Source organism: Rana temporaria, chromosome 1, assembly GCF_905171775.1.
Source record: "Rana temporaria chromosome 1, aRanTem1.1, whole genome shotgun sequence".
NCBI lineage: Eukaryota > Metazoa > Chordata > Amphibia > Anura > Ranidae > Rana > Rana temporaria.
The window spans coordinates 589454021-589469426 of NC_053489.1; the positions used below are offsets into that span (position 1 = coordinate 589454021).

At 43.5% G+C, this 15406-nt stretch overlaps 1 protein-coding gene across 1 annotated transcript in view; it reads right to left on the reverse strand.

Annotated features, from left to right (window-relative positions):
- Window positions 1-4932: 4932 nt before the first annotated feature.
- WDR19 (WD repeat domain 19) overlaps window positions 4933-15406 on the reverse strand; it is a 93971-nt gene continuing 83497 nt past the window's right edge. The window contains exons 31-37 of the mRNA XM_040335125.1: window positions 14549-14673; window positions 13608-13689; window positions 11312-11462; window positions 11111-11234; window positions 8709-8785; window positions 6782-6908; window positions 4933-5068 (exon numbers count right to left, since the gene is read on the reverse strand). Coding sequence (XP_040191059.1) covers window positions 6794-6908; window positions 8709-8785; window positions 11111-11234; window positions 11312-11462; window positions 13608-13689; window positions 14549-14673 — 674 coding nt within the window. The 3' untranslated portion in view covers window positions 4933-5068; window positions 6782-6793. The remainder of the gene's footprint in view (window positions 5069-6781; window positions 6909-8708; window positions 8786-11110; window positions 11235-11311; window positions 11463-13607; window positions 13690-14548; window positions 14674-15406) is intronic.

A 15406-nucleotide genomic window follows, 5' to 3' on the forward strand; every position in this document is an offset into this window, starting at 1 on the left:
CAAATTTTGTTATGTACTAAGAAAGCTGTGCGGAAAAATGTAGAAACCCATAGCCACCAGCAAAGACAGATCAAGGTAGCAGCTTTTGGCCCTGGACATTCACTGAGCCCTAAGCTCCTGCCTAATTTGCCTTGGGATCTTGGTCTAGCAACTAGCCAGGGATTAGGGGGAAATTTGTTTAACATGGACCTTTTACTTTGTTGACTCACTTTTACATAGTTTTCTCTTTTCTCCCCTCTAGCTCCACAAATGGACATTTCGAGTTTTAATACCTTTTAAGTATTTGTAAACCCTCCCCAAAAAAATCCTGTCTCTCCAGGATAAACTGCATCATTATCTTGCAATGTCATTTCGAAATGTCCGTTGTATAATACCTGGTTAATCCTGCCTGTAAACTGACCACACTAATCATGGCTGCCGATCCATGATGGCATGGTCAGTTTGTGTCTTTCCGTTTCAAGCTACACTGATAGTCTGAAGAGGAGCCTGTCCTTGCACCTGTCATCTGCTGATTGCAGGCGCCATGTTTCACAGGCTCCTAAGAAAAAAATAAAGGCAATTTTTATTTTATTTTTTACCTGCAAAAAAAGTGTATTTATTTTTTAAAAGGATAACTTTTATCTTTTTTAACCACTTCCCGCACAAGGGTGTCGTATAACGACCTAGACTTTGAGTGGAGATCTCTGAATGATCATCATTCAGATAGCATCTTTTTTTTTTCTGCCAGCAATTTCCTGCAAAGTAAAAACAATCACATCGGCTGTCCAAAAGCACCGGAGGGGAGGGGCCCGCCCTCTCCTGACGCCCTCTGATGCTTCTACCGGCTTGCCCGTGCGAGACTGAGAATGAATCGGCTGGCAGATTGGTCCCCCAGCCATCTCTATAACCTTCGAAGGCCTGGGCAAGACGTTATGAGGTCACTTTCGGTCTCGGCAAATGTAAGCTGCGTTCAAACCACACATGTGAGGTATCGCTGGGAATGTTGGCGCAAGAGAAATAATTCTAGCCCTAGACCTCCTCTAACCCTAAACGGGTAAACTACATTTTTTTTAAAGCGTCTCCTATGGAGATTTTTAGGTACCGAAGTTTGGCGCTATTCCACAAGTGGGCACAATTTTGAAGCATGACATTATCTATTTACTTGGAGTAACATCTTTTACATTATACAAAAAGATCGGGCTAATTTTAGTGTTTTGTGTGCGTTTGTGTTTTTTTGTTTTTTTTTATTATTAATATTGAATTTTATTTTCTTTCTCCTAATAAAAAAGGTGTTTGAAAAATTTCTGTGCAAATACCGTGTGACAGAAAAAGTTGCAATGACCGCCATTTTATTCCCAAAGGGCAGCCTCTCGATTTACCTTTTTTGCAGAGAAAAAAAAATCCATCAACACCTAAAGTCCTTCTCCTGTACAGAGACATGCTGCACACCCTTAAAAGTTGCCTTATAAAATCTTCAAAGGTTCAAGGCTCTCGGAAAGTCTTCCATGAGCTGGCGAATGGCAGAACTTTCAGGGTCTGATTCTCTGGATTGAAGCAGATGCTTCTCCCAGACTTTCTACCAGAAAGGAGGAAGCCTTCAAAAAGGTTTCTGACCTTTTATCGATGATATCTTTAAAGAATGAGACTTCATCCATTATATTTTTCATTTAAACAAATAGCTGGAACAACAACTAGAAGGGCCCCATTTCTTGTGAAATTCATATTCCACGGGGGGCTGGTGAAAAAAATATTTGATGGTGAAAACATGCATTACTACTTGTAATTGGGGGCACACTGCTTCCTCTACACCCTCTTCCTCATCCTGAGGACTCTGACACCTCATCTTCCCTCAAAGGGGAAGGAGGAAAAGAAGAGCATTTATGTTCAAGTCCCAGGTGTTTTTTTATGCCAGTGAGAACCACTGAAAGCTGATCAGTCAAGGTATGGTTGCTGAAAGTTGTTCTCGACACAAAGGAAGTAGCTGGTATTTCCACTGTTGCAGGGGTACAATCCTCTAAGAGCAAGGATTCAGAGCTTACCTGACCCTTTGGAAAGCCATTGCAGGGTGAACTGTGCAGGAGGTCCTATCTGATTAAAGTATTTGGGAGCCCAACCCATCATAACCACCATTTGCCTGCACAAGGCTATGGCTTGCTGAGAATTTGTAGGCCTTTAAACCCCTCTGATATCCCCAAATACTTGCTGTAAACACTTGTCTGCCTCAGGGATGTGAAAATGGTGCTATGCAATCACAGAATGCATGATGACATCAATGTAAATGTGCTACGTATAGCCACTTTTTATTTATTTTTTAAATACTGCTACTCCATGCCAACAAACAGCAAAAAACACAGTTGAAATGCACAAGGACGCCTAGGGGAAAAACTGTCACCAGCATCAATAGCCCTAACAAACTTGCCAGTCCACGTAGAAAGGCCATTTAGCCCAATTTACAACAATCATAGTAGGTGTGCTGCACAGGGCCTTCAGGGACCACCGTGATGTATAGAGGAACATGGGCATGTCACTATACCACTGCAAAAAAAGTGCCCCTGAAAACTTTTGAAATGTTGGCAACCCTGCCCAAGGGCCACCGGGTCAGTAGGGGGCCCCATGAGAGGCTCCTGGGAACCTGTGATATTAAAGCGGTAGTAAACTTTGCTAACATTACTACTTTTTAGAGGCCCTGAGGTAGGTTATGCCATAATGTACAAGTATGCACAGCATATTAGCACATTGGTGTAGACTTGCCTGTCGGACTGAGCCCTCCAATCAATCTGGTGGTTCCCAGGAGCTTCCATCTTCACCCGGTCTTTCTCCCAGGTTCTGTGCCTTCGGTCACTTGCCTTGGACAGGCTGCGTTGATGTCACTGCCAGCAAGTTCACCTGGTACACTGTACTCAGGAGATTGCGGACTCCAGGATCAAGCGCTAACTGGCAGCATTAGTCATAGTGCTTGATCTGGATAAAACCCAGAGGTGTTGGGAAGAGGCTAGAATATATGGGTATCAAAGCTCGCTGCAGAGAGGCATATCCATCACCTATCCACTATCTAAAAACCTGTGGATTAGCTGGGCTATGCCTAGACAAGAATTCCAGCTTAATTTTTATTTTTTGGCCAGTGTCCACACACAATTAATGTGGCAGAATAACTCAAGCAAGTCATAAAGATCAAGTCCTGCACTATAAAATTGCTGTAGTCACTGTAAAATCATATTCTTGGACTCTGGACCCAGGCCCTATCATTCTGTGTTTTATGATGAGGCTTTGCCGGTAGTGAGAAGGAAGTTGCTGGCCTGGCTTATAGTTTGCCAATGTTTATGCCTCCTGTAGGCAGCAGTATCACTCAAAGGGCAAAGACTTCTTGTGTCCCTCCATGGACTCCACAAGATCATTTTACAGTGAGTAAAAAATTTAACAGTATGACATAGGATTTTATTTATGTGTGGTTTAGAATGTTGTGCATCCATCGTGTCTTGCTATATCTAGTCCCTGGCTAAAGCAAAGAGATTCAGCTATTTAAAAGAAACATGTCAGAAATATAAAGGGTGCTTTACTAGTGAAAATGCTTGTCTACTGGCTATTCTGCTGCTAGTATTACAAATAAGGAGTTCTGACTTTCCAGATCTGCCTGTGGAGTCTGACTCTATACTGAAGCCAGTTGGTCACTATAACAGCCAGGAAACAATTTTATTTTGAAGGAAGCCAGCATCATATTTCTTTTATGACATATGTTTATGCATCATAGATCACCTCTTTATTATTTAAGGGGAACAATGCTTTACATATGCAGCGCTAGGTGCTCCATCACTGTCACATGGGAAGGTAGGTGAAAGCAACATGATCCTTCCAACGTGGACCCCAAATCAAAATGGTGGAATGCCGCTTTGGTATAAAGAAATCCAATCAAAGCCGACAACTGTGACTGCAGACTAGGATGGAACTTGTCCTGGCTCCATAAAGCAATGGACAGGGAAGAAAATGTCCATTTAGCCACACAACTCTGCAGATCCATGCAAGTCTAAGCAACATGTTCACTCAAACCAGCCCCTTACATTTGTCCAGAGAAACAAAGTGAAATTCCACTACTTTTTTTTTTTTCCCCACCTGGAGTTTGCAGAGATCTGTGGCTCATATAGGTGACCTTTTCTTTTCTTTACATGCCTCCCAACATGGAAATACTGGAATTTTGCTTGGTTTCCATTGGCAAAGCACAAATGCAGTAAAATTCGGAGTTTGTCCCAAATATTGCTTCCAACAATTGCAGTAAAGCAAATAACGTTTCTGTAGTCTGAGTTAATGCAACATTTTTATGTATAACTTTTCCCAGTTACTGGTGATACTTAGGCTGCATTCACATCTGAGTGACAGCCGCGATCGCGTGTAGCGGCGTATTTTGCCGCGAGTACAAAACTTTCACTTTTTTTTTTTTTCTCTCAAAGTCTTCCCATTGCTGTCAATGGGAAAACGCCTATGTCGCCTGAAAAAAAGGGTCCGGGACTTTTTTTCAGGCGACAGGCGTTCGGCGTCTATGAGATGTGAACCATCTCCATAGACAGCAATGGGAATTCTCCCCTCGAGCGACAGAAGCGTCGGGCGTTTTGTCGCTCAGGTGTGAATGGGGTCTAAATCTTGTGTTATTTGTATAGCTATTTTCAGTTGCTGTGAGGTGGGTCCGGAACTTTCTGCTAAAAAGGGGGAGGAGTACAATACCTGTCGGATTGCGGTATCTTGCCCTATGACCTTTCTACTCCATCAGTATAATTTACACAACGTCTAGTGACTTCCATTTTTCTACATAGAAACAAAATGCAACACCCTAAAAAAAAAAAAACGTGCCAACGTGTGTTACTACACATACATTTTCAGTGTCATTTTAAATAAAATGTAAATGGTAAGAAGTCAGAGGGAATGTGAATGCAAAAATCGGGCTCATGTTTTTTTTTTTTTTTTTTTAGAAATCTTTATTTAAAATAAATGCCATATCACTGTAAGAAATATATACAAAATGTTAAAGTTTTATACAAAAGGTGCAACAAGTTAACATTTACCCACACAAATTCCATCAGAAGCCAAACAGCTGCCAGGCCTAGAACAGAAATAAATAAAACAAAATGATATTAAAAGTTTATGGAACATAAATTGGTAAGGCTAGAAAGCAGCTCCTGGCTCCAAATGCACTCGGATTCTAAACAACCAAGCTCAATTGCATACAGTGCCTTAAAAAGTATTCATACCCCTTGACATTTTGTCATGTTACAACCAAAAATGTAAATGTATTTTATGTGATAGACCAACACCAAGTGGCACATAATTGTGAAGTGGAAGGAAAATGATTTTAATTTTTTTTTTTACAAATATGTGAAAAGTGTGGGGTACACTTGTATTCAGTCCCCCCCGAGTCAGTACTTTTGTAGAACCACCTTCCTCTGCAATTACAGCTGTAAGTCTTTTTGGATATATCTCTACCAGCTTTTCACAACTAGAGTGACATTTTTGCCCATTCTTCTTGGCAAAATAGCTCAAGCTCTATCAGATTGGATGGAGAGTGTCTGTGAACAGCAATTTTTAAGTCTTGCCACAGATTTTTAATTAGATTTAGGTCTGGACTTTGGGCCATTCTAAGACATGAATATGCTTTGATCTAAACCAGGGGTCTCAAACTTGCGGCCCTCCAGCTGTTGCAAAACTTCAAGGCATTGCCAGGCTGACAGTTACAAGTATGACTTCCACAGGCATGATGAGACTTGTAGTTTTACAACAGCTGGAGGGCTGCCAGTTTGAGACCCCTAATCTAAACCATTTTAGCTCTGGCTGTATGTTTAGGGTCGTTGTCCTGCTGGAAGGTGTACCTCTGACCCAGTCTCAAGTCTTTTGCAGATTCTAACAGGTTTTCTTCTAAGATTGCCCTGTATTGGGCTACATCCATCTTCCCATCAACTCTGACCAGCTTCCCTGTCCCTGCTGAAGAAAAGCATCCCCACAGCATGATGCTGCCACCACCATGTTTCACAGTGGAGATGGTGTGTTCAGTGTTAGTTTTCTGCCACACAAAGCGTTTTGCTTTTAGACCAAAAAGTGAAATTTTGGTCTCATCTGACCAGAGCACCTTCTTCCATGTTTGCTGTGTCCCCACATGGCTTCTTGCAAATGGGACTTTTTATGGCTTTTTTTGCCACTCTTCCATGAAGGCCAGATTGGTGGAGTGTGGACAGATTCTCCCACCTGAGCTGTGGATCTCTGCAGCTCCCCCAGAGTTACCATGGGTCTCTTGGCTGCTTCTCTGATTAATACTCTCCTTCCCCGGCCTGTCAGTTTAGGTGGATGGCCATGTCTTGGTAGGTTTGCAGTTGAACCATATGCTTTCCATTTTCAGATGATGGATTGAACAAATAAAAATAAATAACCTAAACCTGCTTTACACTTCTCCACAACTTTATCCCTGACCTGTCTGGTCTGTTCCTTGGCCTTCATGATGCGGTTTGTTCACTAAGGTTCTCCAACAAACCTGAGGGCTTCACAGCAGCTGTATTTATACTGAGAAATTACACACATGTGGACAATTTACTAATTAGGTGACTTCTGAAGGTAATTGGTTCCACTAGATTTTAGTTGGGGGAATCGGAGTAAAGGGGGCTGAATACAAACACATGCCACACTTTTCGGTGTGGCAGTTTCCATGCCTCCAGCCCTCCCCTCCTGCTGCAAAATAATTTTTTAGGGTTACAAATGCTTTAGGTCCACATATCACAAACAACTAACACACTATAATTTCATAGAGTAAATAAACATGGCTCCTTACATTATTCATGTGTTACTGATCATCCTGGTCCTGTTTGAGGTACACAGAGCAGTCAGGCACCTTCTTTAGCTGATCGTCTGTTACTCTTTCTGAACACATGGGACAGATACTTTCTGATTCCATTAATCTGAATAAAAGAGATTATTTACATCATTCATAATTCCTCATAAGCAAAATGTTCTCATAGCAATGCTAGTAGTGACTACACTATAACACCAAAATGTTGTAGGGGGCGCCCCCCCCCCCCCCAAAAAATGCATGGAAACTTTCAACATCTATATGATATATACAAAATTATCACCACCAAAATGTGCTTTTCCAAATCAAATACCGTATATACGCCCAGTTTTCCAGCACATTTTTTTGTGCTGAAAATGCCCCCCTCAGCTTATACTCGAGTCACCTTTTTGCACCTGATCTCCCAAACTTTGGGGACCTGGTCCTGGCTGGCCGTAGGACCCCTAACTTGTAGCCCCACTCTTCCTCTACAAGTGTGCAAAGTTTTTTTTTTGTCCGGGGGACCTATGGCCGGGGAGCACCGATTTTTCAAAGCCAGGCACCCCTTCCATAGACTCCAATGTTAAATGGTAATTTCTCTGGTGAATTTGGGGACCGGGTACCGGCCGGTCGTAGGTCCCCTGGACCCGGAACTTGGCACACATGTAGCCCCATTTCTTCTCTATAAGTGTACAAAGTTTTTTGTCTGGGGCACCCCTTCCAATGACTCCCATGTTAAACGTCAGTCTAGTCATGGACACAGTGAGGCATGCAGATGGACACCCTAGGCTTATACTCAAGTCAATACGTTTTCCCATTTTTTTTTGTGGTAAATATACGGTAGTCTGTATTTCTAAAAGTGCTTCACTTTATTGTTTCCAACTTGCACTATTTCACAAATACTAGATTCACAAAACCACACTGAATTTAGATTCCCCCCTATTTCCCTTACCACCTTTTTATTGTGTCATCAGTGGTAAGTGCTCCTTAGCACCTCACTGGTGTATGACACTGTATTTCAAAGATGGGGACTGGAAAGACTTTTTATGGGAGGATTAAAAAAAAAAAAAAAATTGTCATCTTGCATGAGGCAAATTGTATGAACATGTGAATTCAGCGCAAGACTTTTTTTATTTTTTTAGGATCCAATAATGTTTGAATTTTTTAGCTCGGTTCATTTTCGATATCCGTTTTTAAAGCGGAACCAAACCAGAACTAAATGGAGTTAACAGTTTCCCAAAACAGTTACATTCAAGTCATGCCATGAATGATAACGGTCACAGTTGCTTGTGCTCTCATCCTAATTGTCAAGCAAAAAAAAAAATGGCTGGTGTTATAATTGATTACATGCGCAGCTCCGTGCAACTGCAGATTAGAGGCTTAGATGAATATAAAGGATAGAAGGGTTTAGTTCTGCTTTAAAGTGATTGTAAAGTCTTGGTTCTTTTTCTATAAAAATAATAAACATGTCATACTTACCTGCGCTGTGTAGGGGTTTTGCATATCCTCCTCTTCTTGGGTCCCTCCCTCCTGTTGAGTGCCCCCACAGCAAGCCGCTTGCTATGGGGGCACCTGAGCTGAATTGCAGCTCCATGTGTCCATTCAGACATGGAGCCCCATTTTGGCCCGCCTCCTTTCTCTCCAGATTGGCTGGCTGACTTTGATTGACATCAGAAGGAGCCAATGGCGCTGCTGCTGTGTCTCAGCCAATCAGGAGGGAGGCAGGCACTCATTGACATCACTGGATAGAGATGGGGCTCAGGTAAGTATTAGGGGGGCTGCTGCACACAGAAGGCTTTTTATCTTAACGCATAGAATGCAATAAGATACAAAAACCTTCTTACTTTATAACCCCTTCATAAGTGTTTCTGTAGCATCTGACATTAGCCATTGCCCCCAGGTTACTGTCCCACCGACACACACAGCTTACTTTTTAAACTCTGAATAAAGGGCTGGAAATTCACAATGGGGGCAGATACACCAGTCATCTTTCACCATGTGTCGGCCCTAAAAAACAAAAAATGACATTTATGAATTGAAATCCTGTACATGGCTTTAAGAAGCTTAAATTTTACTGTCGAACATTATGTATAACTAGAAAATGCATTTCCTGCAGAAAATGTGTGGGAATGCTGAATTGCCAAAGCGTAAATCTGTAAGAAAAAGTTGAAGCTAGAATCAGCATTCCCACTAATTTAGCATATTTTTTTTAAAGTAATAACCTTTTGCAGGCGCTGCCCAATAAAATTGCCCCATAAAATTTCTACCATCAAAACTGCCTCCATCATATTACCACCATCAAAACTGCCCCATCAAAATTTCTCCCATCGTGTTACCACCAACAAACCGCCATCATCAAAAAGTGCCCCATCCTATTGCCCCATCAAATCACCCCATTAAAACCTGCCCCCATCAAAACTGCACAATCAAAATTGCCCCCAACCTTTTGCCCCATCAAAAACTGCCCCATCCTATTGACCCATCAAAAACTGCTCTCATCAAAAACCCCATCAAATCGCCCCATTAACCACTTCCATACCAGGTACTTACGCAGCTTCCCGCCCAAGCCAATTTTCAGCTTTCAGCACTGTCGCACTTTGAATGGCAATTGCGCGGTCATGCTACACTGTACCCAAACAAAATTGGCGTCCTTTTTTCCCCACAAATAGAGCTTTCTTTTGGTGGTATTCGATCACCTCTGCGATTTTTTTTTTTTGCGCAACAACTAAAAAAAGGCTGAAAATTTGGAAAAAAAATTACGTTTTTATTTTTTTCTGTTAATTTTTTTGTAAATAAGTTTTCTCTTTCAATTACGGGCACTGATATGGCGGCACTAATGGGCACCGATGAGATGGCACTGATGGACATCGATGAGGTAGTACTGACGGGCACAGATGAGGTGGCACTGATTGGCGGCGCTGGTATGCGACACTGATGGGCACACATAGGCGGCACTGATGGGCACACATAGGCGGCACTGATGGGCACACATAGGCGGCACTGATGGGCACACATAGGCGGCACTGATGGGCACACATAGGCGGCACTGGGCACTCATAGGCGGCACAGATGGGCACTCATGGGCGGCACTGATGGATACTTATGGGTGGCACAGATGGGCACTGATAGGTGGGCACTGGGCATGGATGGGCACTGTGGGGTGGCACTGATGGACACTGGGGTGGCGCTGATGGACACTGGGGTGGCAGCACTTTTTTTGCCAGTCAGTGCCCATTTGTGGGCACTGACTGGCATCTTTTTTTTTTCTTTATGCTTTTTTTTTTTTTTCTGTCATTTTTTTTTTTTAATTTTTTTTTTTTTGCCCACCCTGGTGCTCCAGGGTGGGCATCCCTGGTGGTCCAGTGTGGCGATCCGAGGGGGGGCTGCGCTGATAAACAATCAGCGCTAACCCCCCCTGTCAGGAGAGCCGCCGATCGGCTATCCTCTCCTCGCGTCTGTCAGACGCGAGTGAGGAAGAGCCATCGGCGGCTCTTCCTGTTTACATCGTGATCAGCCGTGGTTGGACACGGCTGATCACGTGGTAAAGAGTCTCCGCCGGAGGCTCTTTACCGAGATCGGAGATGCAGGGTGTCAGACTGACACCCCGCATCACCGATCGCCGCGATGCGCGCCCCCACGGGCGCGCGCGGCATGAAATCCTGCAGGACGTTCTAGAACGTCCTGTCAGGATTTCATAACCACTTCCCGGACGTAAATCGGCCATAGGCCGGGCGGGAAGTGGTTAAAAACTGCCCCATGCTCTCATTGACTTCAATGTTAAAAAAAAGTGTAATATTTTAAAAAGTATAAATAGTAGAAAAAAAGTCCCATCATTAGCTGAAATAGAACTTTCTTTTGGTGGCATTTGATCATGTCTGCAGTTTTTATAAGACCGATTAAAAAAAAAATACAAAACCGTATTATATTTAGTGTGAATGCTTCAGCAGTCCCACTATTGAATGAGTGACGCGCCTACGCAATACGGGGGGCGGGACCTTATCTGCCGGGGGGAACTTTTTCTGAAAGGACGTCAATCATCTGGGCGACCTCCCAGAAGACATTCCTCCTCAGCATAGAAACGCCTACTCCCGCGGGGAGAAGTATCCGGAAGCCCGATTGCAAATATAGATTATACGGTATGTACAGCATAAAAAAAAAAAAATGCGGACTGTACATGTTAGAAGTCTAAAGAAGTTGGTATGATACAGATGTTATTTGGGTGAACCTCCGCTTTAACACTGGTAGTAAGACTGCTACATTCGGTCTTCTAAGACTTCTGGCCTTGGAAGGGGTAAACAAAATAATACTTTATATGAAGTTAGCTGTACTCACAGTGACTATACAGTATGGCAGGTTATTCTTGCAGCCAGGGCAGAGCAGGTCACACTCTGGGAGTTTGAAGTCACAAAAGGGACAAGCGGTGCTTTCTTCTTCCACCTCAGAGGTGTCGGGACGCCTGGCAGATAAACAAGTCATTTGTAAATATAAGTGCAGCGAATAAGAAAATCCATACATATCGTATCACTGTATTACCTGACCATCGCCTCAATCTTTTTCTTGTACTTGACATCTATCTTGTTGCGATACTCCGGTCGCATCAACATAGCAGCAAAACTGAAGGCAGAGTTCTTCAGACCAGCTCTATGGCACTCAATCACTGTAGATGTCAAGATCGGCACTATGTCTGCAATACAAAGAATGCTGTTATCTTCCCACATCAGGAAATCGGAAAAGTCTTAATTATCCTCGTTCTAAGGGTTAAATACGGGCTAAACAAATATTGTCTGAATACAAAAGGTGTGTGTATTATTATTTAAATCCTGGAGACCTTTGTGTATTTCTTTCAGATCGGTGCAGCAATCAAGCATGACAACTGCATTGTGCCTCTGTGCAGAAGTTTCCTGTAATAAAGACCAGTCACGTCTGTTCTCTCTCCTTGTGCAGTGACTGGTCTTCTATTCTTCCTCCTGTAGTAGATGGTGCTGCTGAGTCCCACCCATAGCTCTGCTTTTTGCAGCATAATGGTGATGTCACCACTACATATACATGGTAACATCAAGGGCCCGGATTCAGAGAGCAATTGCGCCTGCGTAACCATAGTTACGCAGCGCAATTGCCGACTTGCTCCGGCGTTACGAATGCTCCTGATTCAGGAACATCGTAACGCCGACTGCAGCCTAAAATCTGCGTGGCATAAGGCTCTTATGCCACGCAGATTTTAGGCTGCATTCTTGCGATGACCGCTAGGGGGCGCTCCCATTGTGCTCAGTGTATAGTATGCAAATTGCATACTAACACCGATTCACAATGTTGCGCGGGCCCTGCGTACGCAAGTTACGGAGTTTCCGTACGGCGTCTTTAGCGTAAGGCTGCCCCTTCTAATAGTAGGGGCAGCCAATGCTAAAGTATACCCACCGTTCCCGCGTCGTGAAATTTGAATTTCACGTAGTTTGCGTAAGTGATTCGTGAATGGCGCTGGACGCCGTTCACTTTGAAGCAAATGACGCCCTTGCGACATCATTTGCCGCAATGCACTTCGGGAAAGTTTCCCGACGGAGCATGCGCTCGGCGCGGGAGCGCGCCTAATTTAAATGATTCCCGCCCCCTACGGAATCATTTACATTAGGCGCCCTTACGCAGGGCTACTGCTCCGTGAATCGCGCGGAGCGCAGTAAATTTGCGGGGGCGCAGGGCAAAAACGCTGCCCTGTGCCTCCGTAAAAAAGGGGCAAATTCTAGCTGAATCTGGGCCAAGGTGTGCAAAAGCATTTGGCGTACACAATGTGGATTTAAAGTGGTTGTAAACCCTTTACAGCCACTTTTACCTACAGGTAAGCCTAGATTAAGGCTTACCTGTAGGTGCAAGAAATATCTCCTAAACCTCCGCTGATGTCTATGGCGCATGCGCTGTAGACAACGGCGCAGGTGCACTTTAGAAACCTTTATCGATCGTGCCATTTCTAAAGGCTCCCGTGCATTTGCATGGGAGTGACGTCATCGCGGCTCCGGCCAATCACAGTGCCGGAGCCGCGATACCCAGAAGGAAGATAGACGTAGACGCTACAGGGGACAGTGGTGACATTGCAGGCTTTGGTTTCAGGTAAGTGACACATAATGGGCTACTACGTGATGCATAGTAGCCCATTATGCTTTACCTTTGCAGGGAAACAAAAAGGAAGTAAAATCAATCAGGGTTTACTTCCTCTTTAATATCCTTTGTGGCTATTGAGAAATATCTTTCAAGTGAAAGGCTTTGCGCCTGTAATTTAGCTTCAAAAGCTTGTACAACATCAGAAAGCTGCATGGAGTCCAGAGCTCTTGGAAGCTGCAAGGAGTTCACACTTCATTCTACTCTGTCTGGACAAAGGAAATAAAGTTCAATGAACAGAAGAATGGAATAGCCCAATATTACAAATTTGCTCTAATGGTAGAAAGTAACTAGGTGTCCTGGGAGCCGTACATCAAGTCAGGACCTGCTGTATGATAGTAAATGGCAGTCTCAGCCTGGAACCCCCCCCCGCCAGGCCACACCCCCAAGACATTTTACTCCACCCACCAGCGCTTACTCATGGGTTAGCTCCGTTGGGCGAAGTGAAATGTGCTGGGGGAGTGGCCTGGCGGGGGTTTAGGCTGAGACTAATATTCACTATCATACAGCAGGTCTAGACTTGATGTGTGGCTCTCAGGACACCTAGTCACTCTCTACCATTGCTTGGAGCATAGACGATCTCTTTTCCCGGCCAGCACTCACAGCATGGGCACAGGACTTCATTCCCACACAGCCTGAGCAACTCACACACATATCCTTGATTTGCGCTCTTGGTACTTACGGGAAGGAAATTTACTAATGTTGTTAGCCACACGTATCAGCATTCGGGCGCCCTTCATATGGTCTTGACGTTTTACATGGATCTAAAATATATTTAAAAGGGAAATGGTTATTAAGCTTCAGAATACATTATTTATTTGTGCTATAACAGCTGGAACCAAGACAGTCTGTCACCACATAAGGTCTAAAAAGGTGTAGAAAAAAAAAACACTTGTCCCTGATATGATATATTGAAAAATATGTAGGTAGCAAGATAGGAAAATACATGAGCTCCAAAAAAAACTATGCGGTGCAGCTAAGTGGAGATGTGCCAAGGGTACAGTGGAATCCTTTGGAGCCACAGAAAAAAGCTATGCAACGGGTACATTTCTGGCTACCCAAAATAGGTATGTCAGGGACACATCTATTACGTTACTTGTAGTTAATAGGCAAGTTGTCAAGATTTCACATTTTACTATGGCGAGACATTTAAAGCTGAATTTTTTAAATTAGGCACTTACTAGTGCCTGGGGTCCAGTGCTGTCTTCCCACAACTGGTTCTTCTAACTGCTGCGGGTTGTCGTCACTGCTATCTTGGATATGGGAGCAGACTGCGGTTACCCGAGGAATCACATACGGCTCCCCACTGTACATGCGTGAGCTTACGCATGTTTCGTGAATGCAGTGCTTTGTGAATGGCAAGGATTGGGAAAGGGTACCAATAAAAATCAGTACTCACTCCCCCTCCACATAAAAAAAAGTCCCGTTTTAATAGCAACCAATTCATTTAATTTTACGCCCAAAAAATTATATAAAAAAATACCAGAGAGGACCTGTTTTAAATGACCATAGACACTAATCAGGTTCATCTAAAAGTCTGAAATTGGTTGTAGAAAATGCACATAAATGTAATAGAGTATTCCAGATGAGAGCTGGTACTTGCAATAATACATAAAACAATACCTTAACCAGGATGTAGCTATGAAGAATCATTAAATTTGTAGCCATTTCTGCTGGGATCTTAATTTTCTGTGTTTTCAGTTCCATATACATGCTAAAGAGAACGTCATGTGCAGTCCGGTAGTTACCTTTCAATGTAAAAAAATACAATGATAAATAGCAACTTCATAAAGTTAGACGTACATTTATTATGCAAATTACAGCTGTTGGTTTAAAGAGTACTAACACACTAACACTACCACTTGCACTGCGGTCTTTCATGAAGTACTACAAACACATCTGAATCTGGTACCTACCTGAGCATCCATCAGTAATATCCAACACACAGCCCTCGGGAAGCAGGGTGCCAAGTGTTTGTAACATTCTCTGCTTTCCAGCACTGAAAGCCCACAGTAAAATTCCCGGCCTCAGGGAGAGACAATGACATGGGAACGTGTGATCAGGTATGTGATCACCAATGCTGGAGGTTAAATTGATTCGAGGAGCTGTCATTGATCGGGGGAGGGGGAGTGGTGTTGGGGAGTCGTTACAGATCACCGGTGGGGTGCTTGAGAATAACTAATATGGTGGTGGTGGAGGTTAATAGTACTGACAGCAATGCTGGAGAGATATTTTTGCAGTCGCTGACACCAATGCAGGGGATTGATAGTGCAGTCTTTTACACCAATGCTCGGTCTCTGACAACAGTTCTAGGTGGTTATTATTGCAGCCACTGCCACCAATTCTGAGGGTTATTATTGCAATGTCTGGCACCAATGAAGGGGGTTATTATTGCAATGTCTGGCACCAATGAAGGGGGTTATTAATGCAGCCACTGGCACCAATGCTGAGGGTTATTATTTCCTTCTCTGACACCAATGC